This window comes from Stenella coeruleoalba (genome assembly GCF_951394435.1).
Source record: "Stenella coeruleoalba genome assembly, chromosome: 8".
Taxonomy (NCBI): domain Eukaryota; kingdom Metazoa; phylum Chordata; class Mammalia; order Artiodactyla; family Delphinidae; genus Stenella; species Stenella coeruleoalba.
Window position 1 is genome coordinate 5599119 of NC_137154.1, and position 12244 is coordinate 5611362.

At 38.4% G+C, this 12244-nt stretch overlaps 1 protein-coding gene across 8 annotated transcripts in view; it reads right to left on the reverse strand.

Moving 5' to 3' along the window:
• KDM2A (lysine demethylase 2A) overlaps window positions 1–12244 on the reverse strand; it is a 105849-nt gene that overhangs the window by 19408 nt on the left and 74197 nt on the right. For all 8 annotated transcript variants that reach the window (XR_013829600.1, XM_079930770.1, XM_079930773.1 and 5 more), the window contains 4 exons: window positions 10971–11124; window positions 9997–10112; window positions 6321–6447; window positions 3494–3888 (listed from right to left, as the gene is read on the reverse strand). Coding sequence is in view for 7 of the 8 variants with exons in the window: in XM_079930770.1 (XP_079786896.1) it covers window positions 3494–3888; window positions 6321–6447; window positions 9997–10112; window positions 10971–11124 (792 nt within the window). In the remaining variant the exon portion in view is untranslated. The remainder of the gene's footprint in view (window positions 1–3493; window positions 3889–6320; window positions 6448–9996; window positions 10113–10970; window positions 11125–12244) is intronic.

Below are 12244 nucleotides of genomic sequence, written 5' to 3' on the forward strand. Positions count from 1 at the left end.
AACACTGAAATTGTTTCATTAAGTGAGCTGGGCAGCCAAATGTATTGATATATTAAAAGCTTCTTTATATAATACACACACACACACACACACACACACACACACACACACACACATACATTAAGAGCTCCTTTATTACCAAAATAAACACAAACAGAACAGTAAAGTCTGATTAAAACTTCAGTCTTCCAGCTGACTCCCACCATCTTGCTATGACGCACTGTCAGCAGTTGATATGCCCCCCTCCAACCCCGCTGTAATGCACATACAAACAAAGACACTTTTTCTTACATTAATGGGATTGCACTATACATACTGCTCCAGGTCCTGCCTCTTTAGTCAACATTTCTCAAGGACATGGCCTCTCAATTTTAGATTAGGAGCCAAGGTTACTCACACCCCTCCCAAATAGGACTTTACACACGCTCATTACTTTCCCCTGAACTCTGCCAATAAATCAAAACTTTTTAATGCCTCATTTTTCATCTAATTCCCTTCAAACTCTATACTCCATGATCTTTCTTCAACACTGCAGAACATTTTAGAATCTTCAAAGCCCTTTTACCACATCAGTAAAATTGACTTTTCTCTCAGGGAATAGGTAATTATGGATGTCTTGAGATATCCACCAATTTTCCTCTCATCTCTTCTCCTAGTTATTTGTGAGAGTCACATAGGCTACAACAAGAAACAATCCCTCTCTCTGCAGGAAGGGTAAACTCTGGGCTTGCTTTTGTCCTTTGCTGCAGTGTAGCCTTCTGTGCTACCACAGCACCAAGTTCTCTAGCACTGCAGTCTCCAGCTGTGGCAGTGATTCGGCACCCACCCAATCCAATGCTTTTTCCTTTTTGGTGATGCTTAGATTCTCGAAGTATTTAAGCCATAAACTCAGTGTTATCTAAAGCTCAGATTAAATATAACTGGTCAAATGTAGGAATAATCCGTTTGATCTTAAGTGAAACTACCTGCAGAACTGGGTTCTAAATCTTCTGTCTTCTGTTATCAGCTACATGTTGACTATGGTATTGGGTAAACAAGAGAAGGGAGAATTCAAACACTGTCGGTCTATGCAGTCATCCTACTGGGCCACTCATTCCTCATGCTCTGGTCTCTATGCCACTCTGTCTTAGTGAGCAATGGCAGCCAGATTCTCCACGATTCCTGATAAACAGGAAGCTCTCTCTAGACACTTTTCACAGTGTTAAGAGTTCTCTTTAGATGGTTCTTCTTAACTCATTCCCTTTCTTGCTGCCTCCTTTTACTCTGCTTAATATTTGACACAAATCTTTCTACATTTTCCCCTACCACTCTGCCTCTGCAAATATCCTTATTTAACTACATTAGTTAAGGGAGTTTGTGTATTTCTATCATGACATTTGACCTGTACAACTGGTTAGTGAATTATAATATGACTTCCTACAACTGGATTCAATGAAATCAAATCCATCTATAGACATCCTTTAGGATTAAAAAGATATTTTTCTTTTACATGAATTAGAAATACAGATTCCCCAGGCCACAAGAACATTAGTGAGAGATAAACTTAAAAATCTTTCTTCTTAGGGTTCCTAAAGGCAATTATACAAGTTAATAAGTCGCCAAAGTCACGGTTTAATGTTTCCTATATGCATCCATGATGGAATAGCTACATGAAAAAAGAAACTTCTGGGGAGTTCCCTGGTGGCCTAGTGGTTAGGATTCTAGGCTTCCACTGCCGTGACCTGGGGTCAATCATTGGTCAGGGAACTGAGATCGTGAAAGCCGCGCGGTGCAGCCAAAAAAAGGAGAACCTTCTGTAGAAAAAAAGATGATGTTACACTCAAACTCTCAGGAAAACATAATTATACACGTCCCATCACAATGGAAAAGAAAAAATGTAAGTGCCCTTTGTTCACTCAGGGGTGGGAAGTGAGTTTGGGAACTGGTTTGTGAGTCTGGAAAAGTAGGCTAAGTTTGTTTTGCTGCACATTAATCATGACAGATATAGGACCACACCCACCTGGAACTTTGTTATTTCCTCCCATAAATACAAGCTACAATGATAACCACCTGCCTTGTCTAGAACAGCTGTATAAAACCAAACTATAAAACCAACTGTCTAGCTTCTATCACTATGGAGAGGACCAACCTCACTAGGGTACCACCCCTTTTAGTCTCTTAAAGTTTTTACCACTTCACAGATGCATAAACAGTAAGATATAATTAAAATGTCAATCGAAGAAAGAAAACATTAAAAAAATTAAAAGTCTAGGTCCTGTCCCAGTCTTTGGAATTCTTTCCTGAGGTATCTGGCAGAAGGTAGGGAGCACCTCAGCTGGTTGGTTAGTGGTGGCCAAGGGAAAACTTGAATCAGGAATCAGGAATGGAAAAGATGTACTATGAGATATTTTGCCCATCTTCCTTGAGGTCACTAAAATTATTCCTTATAAATTCTTCTGTGGCTTAAAACAATCTATATGACAGGTCTGAAAAATAACACTTACTACAAATGGTGAACTAACTTTCTAATACACATACCCATGCCCTGCATCCAAGACATAATTCCAAACAGTGACTTAAAGACTTTTTGGTGTTCATATTAATGGTTACTTTTGTGTGTGTGTGTGTGTGTGTGTGTGTGTGTGTGTGTGTGTGTGTGGCCGTGCCGGGTGGCATGTGGGATCTTAGTTCTCTGACCAGGGATCTAACCCATGTCCCCCTGCAGTGGCAGCGCAGAGTCTTAACCACTAGACCACCAGGGAAGTCCCCAATGTTTATGTATAAGGAAAGATTTAATAGAACTCTCTCCAGTTCAGACAGCTCAAATCTGGATTCCTTAAAAATAAGCTCATTTCTTTGAGACCAATATATGAGGGCTGGGCTGGGCTTTGAAGATTACTAATGCTTGGAGACTTATTGAGAAAGAAGAAAAATATACAACAAGAAGAAACTTGAAATAGCAATAGGATGAATTATGTTTAAAATGACACTCTTCTCAAAAGTTGCCCCAATGTATTTAAGTCTTAATACTAGATAAATTTGAAGCTAAATATGTTAAACATGCTCAACATAACCCAACATTTCAATTTCTTTCCTCTAAATCTGCTTGGGGTAAGACTGCTAGAGATTGTTATTGGCCACTTTTGCTCTGAAATAGGCCTCTTTATCTTAGTGTAACTTAAGTTCAAAGTAACATTTCTTAATACAAACATTTTCTCGGGCTCTTCCTTTTTTTAGGGTCAGCCTGAAATCAGCATTTTTAGGACTAGATTTAAGTCCTAACTGAACGTACAAATGTTAGTATTTTCATAACAGGGACCTAACCTCATTCTAGGAATTGAAACACTGTACAGTCCAAACACACACACACACACACACACACACACACACACACACTTAACTTCTTTCTCGCTGAACCAAGATTACCCAAAACTCCCAAATTTTCTCTCAGAATCCAGAAACTGAATGCCCTAGCCAGATCAATAGCTGTCATGCAAAATAACCAACCCCTTACCTTTACATCAGCAATGAGAGCATCTTCGTCTTCTATCCCTGTAGGGACACATTTCTTGTGCAGTGGCAGAGACTCCAATTTATCTACAAGGCAACGAAGGCCTTCAAGCTCAAAATGGGTCAGATGCACCTGTCGGTCCTTTCTGGGGCTACACTGGGGATCCCATACTTGGCCATTGTGGGAGCCCCGGCTAGAGTCAGAGGATGAGTCCCCAGACAAAGTTTTCTTCAGACTTGGAAGACTTCGGCAGGTTTTGCCCAGTCCATCATAATCCAGGTTAACCCCATTGGCTACAGGGCTAGTGAGGACAGAACGCCTGCTGCTCAAGCGCCGGGGTTCTCGATCTACTGCTTCCTCATCCCCATTTCCAGACTCCAACCCATTTAACTCCAAATCTGCCAGTATGAAGAGAAAATGCAGTAAGAACATGACACATGGCCATGTGATCAACAGAGAAATAGGTAGTATGGGAGGGGCCTTGAGGTTATAAATGACAAAGCTGTCACATTTTAAAAATGGTCTTCCCTATTCCAACCCATTTGTCCACTGTTGAAAACCATTTACAGGTAAAAACAGGATCCTGAGCTAGCAGGACAACTGAGGTAACAGTCAACTGGATTTTTAAAAGATTGGGAAGGGTGCAGTCTTTAAACTGTGTGCTAGAAGTAAGTTACCTATGAAAATAGTTGTAAATTAGTTTCAAGTTCAAACTTAATTTGGGTATTATGGGATTTCATTATCTTTTAAAAAATTAGTATGAAGCACATATATTTAAAAAGTAGTTTTGTTCAAAGTTTTCACCATAAAATTAAGCTTTGGAATTGAAATCTTAGCAACATGGCTAATAAAACAAAGTGAATATTTTTTAAAATAAAGATTTTGATAATCAAAACAAAGTGAAAATAAAAGTTTTAATGAAAGAAGAATTTTAAAATGTTAACTGATCTTTTATTATGAAAGTAACACATGTTGACTATTAATAATTTAGAAAATACAGGAAGGTGCAAAGAAGTAAATAAGTCTTCCCATATCTCTCCACCCTTGGATAACAACTCAGTGTGATGTATCTTCTTTCCATCTTTTCCTATACATATGTGTATGACTATGACTCGATGTATTTTTTTTGTAAACCTTATAATTTAATTAATTAATTAATTAATTAATTTTTGGCTGCATTGGATCTTCATCGCTGCGCACGGGCTTTTCTCTAGTTGTGGCGAGCGGGGGCTGCTCTTCGTTGCGGTGCGTGGGCATCTCATTACAGTGGCTTCTCTTGTTGCAGAGCACGGCTCTAGGGGCGCAGGCTTCAGTAGTTGTGGCACATGGGCTCAGTAGTTGTGGCTCGTGGGCTCTAGAGCGCAGTCTCAGTAGTTGTGGCACACGGGCTTAGTTGCTCTGTGGCATGTGGGATCTTCCCGGACCAGGGCTCGAACCTGTGTCCCCTGCATTGGCAGGCGGATTCTTAACCACTGTGCCACCAGGGAAGCCCGACTTGATGTATTTTTAAACAAAATTAGGATCATGCTGTATGTACAATTCTGTATCTTGCTTCCATGTATTGGTGAGCATGTTTCAGAAATGCTAAGGCAAAAAGTATCTTGCTTGGATTGAAGACTCTCCATTAAATATATGACCACAGGATACTACAGTGTTGGCTCCTCTTTATTTTTAAGGCATGGAATAGCCTAAAAATGTATAACTGAAACTATCTTGACATCCAATAAAATATTTCTCTTGATAGAAGTTGGGGAAACATTAAAGCACAAAGGTTAAGAAAATACATTTTAGAATCTTACCAACATGGTTTAAGCTGTAGCTTTCCCACTTATTAACTCTTAGATCACAAACAAGTTTTTTAATCTCCTTGAACCTTAATGCCCCCGTTTGTAAAATATGCATAATAATACCTACACCTCACAGCTAATAATAATAACTTAATGTATATAAGCTGCTTAGTTTGGTGCCTGGAATATAGTAAGAGTAATTATGATGATATGATCCTAGTTTTTATTGTGCCAAAGACCATTCTTTACAGAATAAAACATTTTAGACAACTGATTACTCTTCTCTTTTTTTTGGCTGCGCTGTGTGGCTTGCGGGATCTTAGTTCTCCCACCAGGGACTGAACCTGGGCCATGGCAGTGAACGTGCGGAGTCCTAACCACTGGACCACCAGGGAATTTCCAACTGATTACTTTCGTGAGGAGCTAAGTACTAACAACTCAGACAAAGATGAGATCCAGAATATTTCATTTAGCCCTAGTAATTCACATCTGGATAGGAGGATCAGCTGTAACCAGTGTTCAACTTCAGTGAATGGATTTGGTACTTCTAAGTAGATAAGTAAAAAAGACAAACTATAAAAACAGAACTACTAGACTTCCCTGGTGGCGCAGTAGTTAAGAATCTGCCTGCCAATGCAGGGGACACGGGTTCGAGCCCTGGTCTGGGAAGATCCCACATGCTGCGGGGCAACTAAGGCTGTGTGCCACAACTACTGAGACTGCGCTCTAGAGCCTGGAAGCCACAACTACTGAGCCCATGTGCCACAACTACTGAAGCCTGAGTGCCTAGAACCCATGCTCCGCAACAAGAGAAGCCACCGCAATGAGAAGCCCATGCACCGCAACGAAGAGTAGCCCCTGCTCGCCTCAACCAGATAAAGCCCGCAACGCAGCAATGAAGACCCCACGCAGCCATAAATAAGTTAATTAATTAATTAATTAAAAACAAAACAAAACTACTGAGCAACAGCCTACGGAATAGTCCCAGTCTCACCCTCAGTCCTGCAGAGTATCTTGAAAGTTCATGTAGGTGGAACACTTACCCATGCTAAGGGACTCTTTCTGAAATTCCTTAGTTAGGTGGGAACGGTTGGTTATGCAGTACACATAGCGCTCCAACACGTACCAACACATCTCATAGTAGAATGGATAGCGGAACTTATTTGGAACCTACACGGGAAAAAAATGATGAAAAAATCAAGCTGATAACAGTTTTCAAGGAAAGAGAGAAACAAACAATCACTGCAATAATTAGCCCAGGAAAAACACTCTGTAAGTAACCTGCAAACCCAAGTTGTCATGTGGAGCAAGAACTTAAGTGGATCTGTCAACTTAGAAAATGTTGGTCTTGGGAAATAATCACTAAAGATAAAAGGTACTTGGAAAGACCATTTAGAACTATCAAGAAGCTGTCTTGTTGAGTGGGAAAGCATCAAAAACAAGTTTCAAGACAGAGAGTAAAATGTTAGTAAGACACAATATACTTAATTGATAAAATTGTTTTAGGGTTCTTAGGATACAAAGGCATACCAACCACTCTTGCCTTTACTGTGGTTTTACCCTGAACCAGAAGGCCATGAAACACAGAATATAATAGGAAATCAGGACATGAGATAAAGTTATATGTTTTCATTATGTCCTTACATATATGAAAGTATGATTAGAGATGCATTCTCAAGGTATATCTAGTCTAGGACATGAGACTGAGTACTTGCCCCACTATTAACTCTCAGCTTGCCCGTCTCATACGTTGTAGTCTACCAAAATGGTATGTCCACAAATCAGGTTACTACTCCATGTGGCCTAATCAGTTGCTATCTTTAGTCTTCTTTCCAATTCTCCCCAAAAGTAGCATGAAATTATTCCAGCTGAATTATAATAAAAATAAGTGCCCTTTAGATCTACCATAGTCAAGGAAATGGCAAATCAGCATGGATCAACGAGTGAGAAAGATCAACCATGGGGACTATTCTAAATACAGGCATAACTCATTTTATTGTGCTTTTGCTTAACTGAGTTTTACAAATTGAAGGTTTGTAGCAACCCTGCACTGTCAAATGACGGTTAGCATTTTTTTAGCAATAAAGTATACTTTAATTAAGGTATCTACTTTTTTTTTTAAGACATAATGCTACTGTACACTAACAGACTACATGTAATGTAAACATAACTTTTATATGCACTGGAAAACCAAAAAAATTCATGTGACTCAGTTTACTGCAATATTCGCTTTATCGCGTGGTCTGGAACCAAATCTGCCATATCTCTGAGGTATGCCTGTATATTCTGCCCGTCTTCTTTCAGAGGGGCCATCTCTCAAAAGGATAAGGCAAACAATACTTTTAGGATTGTTTTGAATATGTAACTCCTGAAAATGTTCCCACCTCCTTTCAAAGCTCCATGTCAGGTAGTCTTCCCCAGTCAAGGAGACCCAGATGGGAGTCCCTTTTCAAAACCCTTCACTATGTCACAGGGCATCACTGTGGAATGAGGAGATCACTTTCCTCATTGCAAGGCAATGCAGGTACTTTTCATTAGCTTTAAAACGCAGAGGCTTCAGGCTCCGAATCTCGGTCTCTTATTGCCACTACATCTTTAACAACTAGAAGAGGTTTATCCACCCTTATTTGAAAATCAAATTAATTTACTTCTGGTACAGTAGGAGGGAACACAAGAATTAATAGATACTTGATCCCCCCCAAATTAAACATAATATACTGGACTTCTCTGCTCGTCTTTTAAGTTTTATTAACACTTTTCTGAAAGGTCTTTATTAAAAGTTCAGGACAACCCAGAATTCTAAAACCTCTGGGACTCTGTTGAGAGCGGAGTAATACTGACAGAAAATAAATAAATAAATAAAATATAAAATGGGCATTAAACTTTTGATTTTTCACTTGGAACTCAAGAGACTGTACTAATAATAGCCAAGACATCACACACCCAAACTGTGCCATTACATTTTACCTATGCTGCTAGACACCACAGAGCACAGCAGTTTCTAAGACTGGGTTAGAATGTTTTTGGAAGAAAAAATTTTAATACTCATTATAAAATTACTGAACTTTTAAGAGCTATCAATAGAATAATTACTAACAATCAAGTTCAAATAGTCTATTTCTACACTGGCATGGCAAAAGTAGCCAAAACATTGTCTTAAATTTACAACACTGTATATTTCTTCCCTAAAGCATTCTCTACACATTCTCTTTTAAGTTAAATTCTGTAAGTTTATAGCAGTTTGTAACATAATAAACATATGTCAGGTTGATATTGGCAATGTGAAAGCTTGGTGGAGAAAGTAAAAAAAAAAAAAAAAAAAAAAGGCTCTGTGTGTACATATGTAGAGAGGACCCAATGAAATGTTATAGAAACACGGAAGGGTTCCTATTTGGAATGAAAGAATTAAGCCGTTCTTAGGAAAAATGGAATAATATAGCAGTTAGACACTGAAATTTGACATTTTCTGATAAACAAAGTCCAGGAAAATTAGATAAATCAACATCAGTTATTAACAGTTTAACCGTCTGAAGGAAATTTTTCATGCAGAGATAAAGGTGATCATTTTACCTATGCCATTGAATATATATTCTCCCTTTCTTCCCTCAAACTGAGCAAACAATTAAGCTATGGGTATAATAGCTATTTTTAGCCAAAAAAGGGAATGCTTTTTAAAAACATTTTCAGATTGAATCTTACAGCAGTGTAGGTGGTATTACCTCTTAGAATGATTTTGAGTTAAATAAGAGTATTTTACTATGAAATTATGTAATTTTTCTCTTTTGAAACATTTTAACTACTTTTACTGTTACTATAACTTAAAACTTACTAAACTATTTACTGTTTTCTGTAGTTTCATTACTTTTAACAAACAAGCAGAAGTTCAATTCTATAAAATTTATTTAAAAAGCACTGCATCCTCTCAATTCTAACAGGGCAATCCCTATAACTCCAACAATACCAATCTTATATCTTACGTATAATAGCTCCAACCAGAATAAATGTTTCAAAATAGGCACCAAAATGGTTAACTGATCATGTTCACAGTAAATTGGTCAGTGACTACTCCTTCTAAAAGTTGTGAATTCTTCATTAATTGTTATTTTTTGATTTTTGATTTTGAAAACTTTCAAATCCACCAAAAAGTTTAAAGAGCAGTACCACTAAGACTTCCACAGCGTCTCCAAGATTCACCAGTTGTTAACATATCACATTCTCAATGGCTGGGGTTGGGGTGGGAAGAAAACCTAACTAAGAGAGGGTTTTGTGACATGAGAAACTTATATGAAAGCAAATTTCAGTGTCCATAAATAAAATGTTATTTTATTTGAGCCATCCTCACTTATTTAAGTATTTCATTCTACAAGGCAGAGTTAAGTGCTTGTGACAGATACTGTATGGCCCACAAAGCCTAAAATATTTACTATCTGATCCTTTACAAAAAAAGTTTGCCAATTCTTGCCTTAAGGTATCCAATGCATGTAACTTTTCCCCTATATATCCAGAATGGTTTATCAGCTATGTAACATCCTATGGAAAACTGACAAAACAAGACACACAAATCATTTTCTATAGGGCTTCATTCTCTCACACAACCCCAGTTGAGAAAGGCAGTATACACATTTATAAAGTATAACAGTTTGAGTGTTACATAGTAAGCAGAGTAAAGAAAGATATAAGAAACCTCTTCAAATCCAATTATTACATAGAGTTACTTACCCGTGTCCGATCTTCAATGTTGTATATTTTTAACTGCATGGGGATATTGAAGCTATGCAAAAAATTGCCTCCAAACACTAATGTGTCTGTAGGAGTATACACAGCATGAATCCAGCCTAGAAGAAAGGGAATGGAGGGCAGTGGCTGTAAGCACACGTTGTAACATGGCTCTCTCAGAGCATTAGTACAAGACTTCTGGATCACACTTTTTACTCTAATTCTGCCTCTTCACGGCTGGTCAAGTTACTTAATCTCTTGCAGCCCCAATATCCTCTATAAAATCAGGATAAATTATACTTTATATGTGTGGTTGGTAAGCACTGAATGAGAAAGTACATGTAAAGTGTTTACAACAAACTTTCAATAAATGGTGCTTGCATTTTTTTGAGCACCTAATATTAACCAGGCTAAGTACAAGAGAATTTACATGTATTGTCATTTACTCCTCACAACAAAATGAGACAGGGATTTAAATATTTGACCAAAGTAGTATTAGCAGGTAAATTCATAGTCAGTCATACAGGTCTGTGACTCCAAAATCTATGCTCCCTCTAAGTACTTATTTGGGAACTTAGTTACCTGATAAAAACTATTACTGATTTAGTACTCTAGCCTTCACAGCTATCCCTTAGCAGAGTAGGTAGCTCTTAATAGGGGGCTATTTATCACCTGCAAAACAGGTCTTATCCCTAGGATTCTGAAGAGCTAGGGCTAATGTGGGGCTCAAACATGTAGATCTGAAAAGCCGCCACTGGCAATTCTGATACATACTCTTAGTGGAAAATCATAGACTTTAAAAAAGAAGATAAATTCTTGTCATCTACTCAGTAATGACAAGAAAGAACACGCCATTGTTTTCTGCCCACTCCAGCATCATAACCATTCTTGGTGTTGGTGGTAATCTATCAATTTATTTTTCTTTAAGAAAAGAAAGTGGCTAGAGTAGACAACCCACTTTTTTGCATCTTGCTTACCTGAGGGAATGACGAAGGTATAGCCCTGCTTGAGCTCAATGCGCTGGCAATCTGACACCCGGTCACCCAGAAAGATGTCTCCCTGTTTCCCTGACAGCAGCCAATTCTCGTACAGCTCCAGGTTGTGGGCTGTAGGGGGGATGAGCCAGAAGACCTGTGAGTTAAAAAACTTCAGTCTGTTAACAGCCATTGACATGACCCAGTCGTCTCCCTCAACTGATAAACAGGTACAAACTTAAGACCAACAGGTAGAAGAGAAACAAGCAATCCTCCCAGCCTACAGAACTTGACCATTTGGGAAATTCTAGAGGCCTCAAGGAAGTGAACCTTTTTTGTCCTCCACTTGATCAAACAGCATTAGGGCTTCCCTGGGGTTTGATTGTAGAACCCGGAACCTATACAGGACTCAGAGAGAAGGAGGGCATTTAGCTTGTCACCTAGGCAGTCCCTTATTTGCCCCTGGCTGGCTGGTCTAAATGGTCCTAAGAAGCACAGTTAGTTAGGTACAGTACCTTCAAAACACAGGCCTGAGTTGCTTTATTCCAAGATAGTAACCAAGACTGAAAGGACAGAACTTAAGATACCACTTAAATGGATCCAAAATAAACAAAATGACTCTGGATTTGGAGGTACAGCTGTTCTAGATTTGGCCCTCACATTTTAAAAGCATCATCTATTTTCATTCCAGTTCTACTTTTCTCTCACAAATGCTTTCACTTCTTACAAGAAAAAAGGGTAACGGTAAGAGTGTAATACTATAAACCTCTGATATTAATTCTACATTTCCATTCTTACACAGCATTCAGAAGCACTCTGATAAGCTGGAACAAAGGTCTTTATGAATGAGGATAATCTTTCAAAATCTATTTATATCCTCTGACAGGACTTAAAGGCTTCCTATGGCTACATTTCAGACCAATGCCTCTATATAGGGAAAAGAGGTTTGGATCCCAATTTGCTGATTTCATTGTGAATCTACCCATAATTTGTGTTTCCTTCTACTACTTTATTATACTTTCATGTAGAGAAATTATCTTGTCCTCCTAAAACCAGTTCCTAGCCTTCATTTGGAGAATTCTGTTTTGGGAATCTAGAAACAGGACCATTGAGGTTTACTAAGTAGTGATGCCAATACTGGTAAAATGAGAATGAACTAGATGAATAGTAATTCCTACTGGACTCTAGCCAAGAAGGTCAACTTAATCTACAATTCTCTCCAGATACGAGTGGGGACAATCCCCTAGTAGACTCGTTTCCAGGGTATATGAAGCATG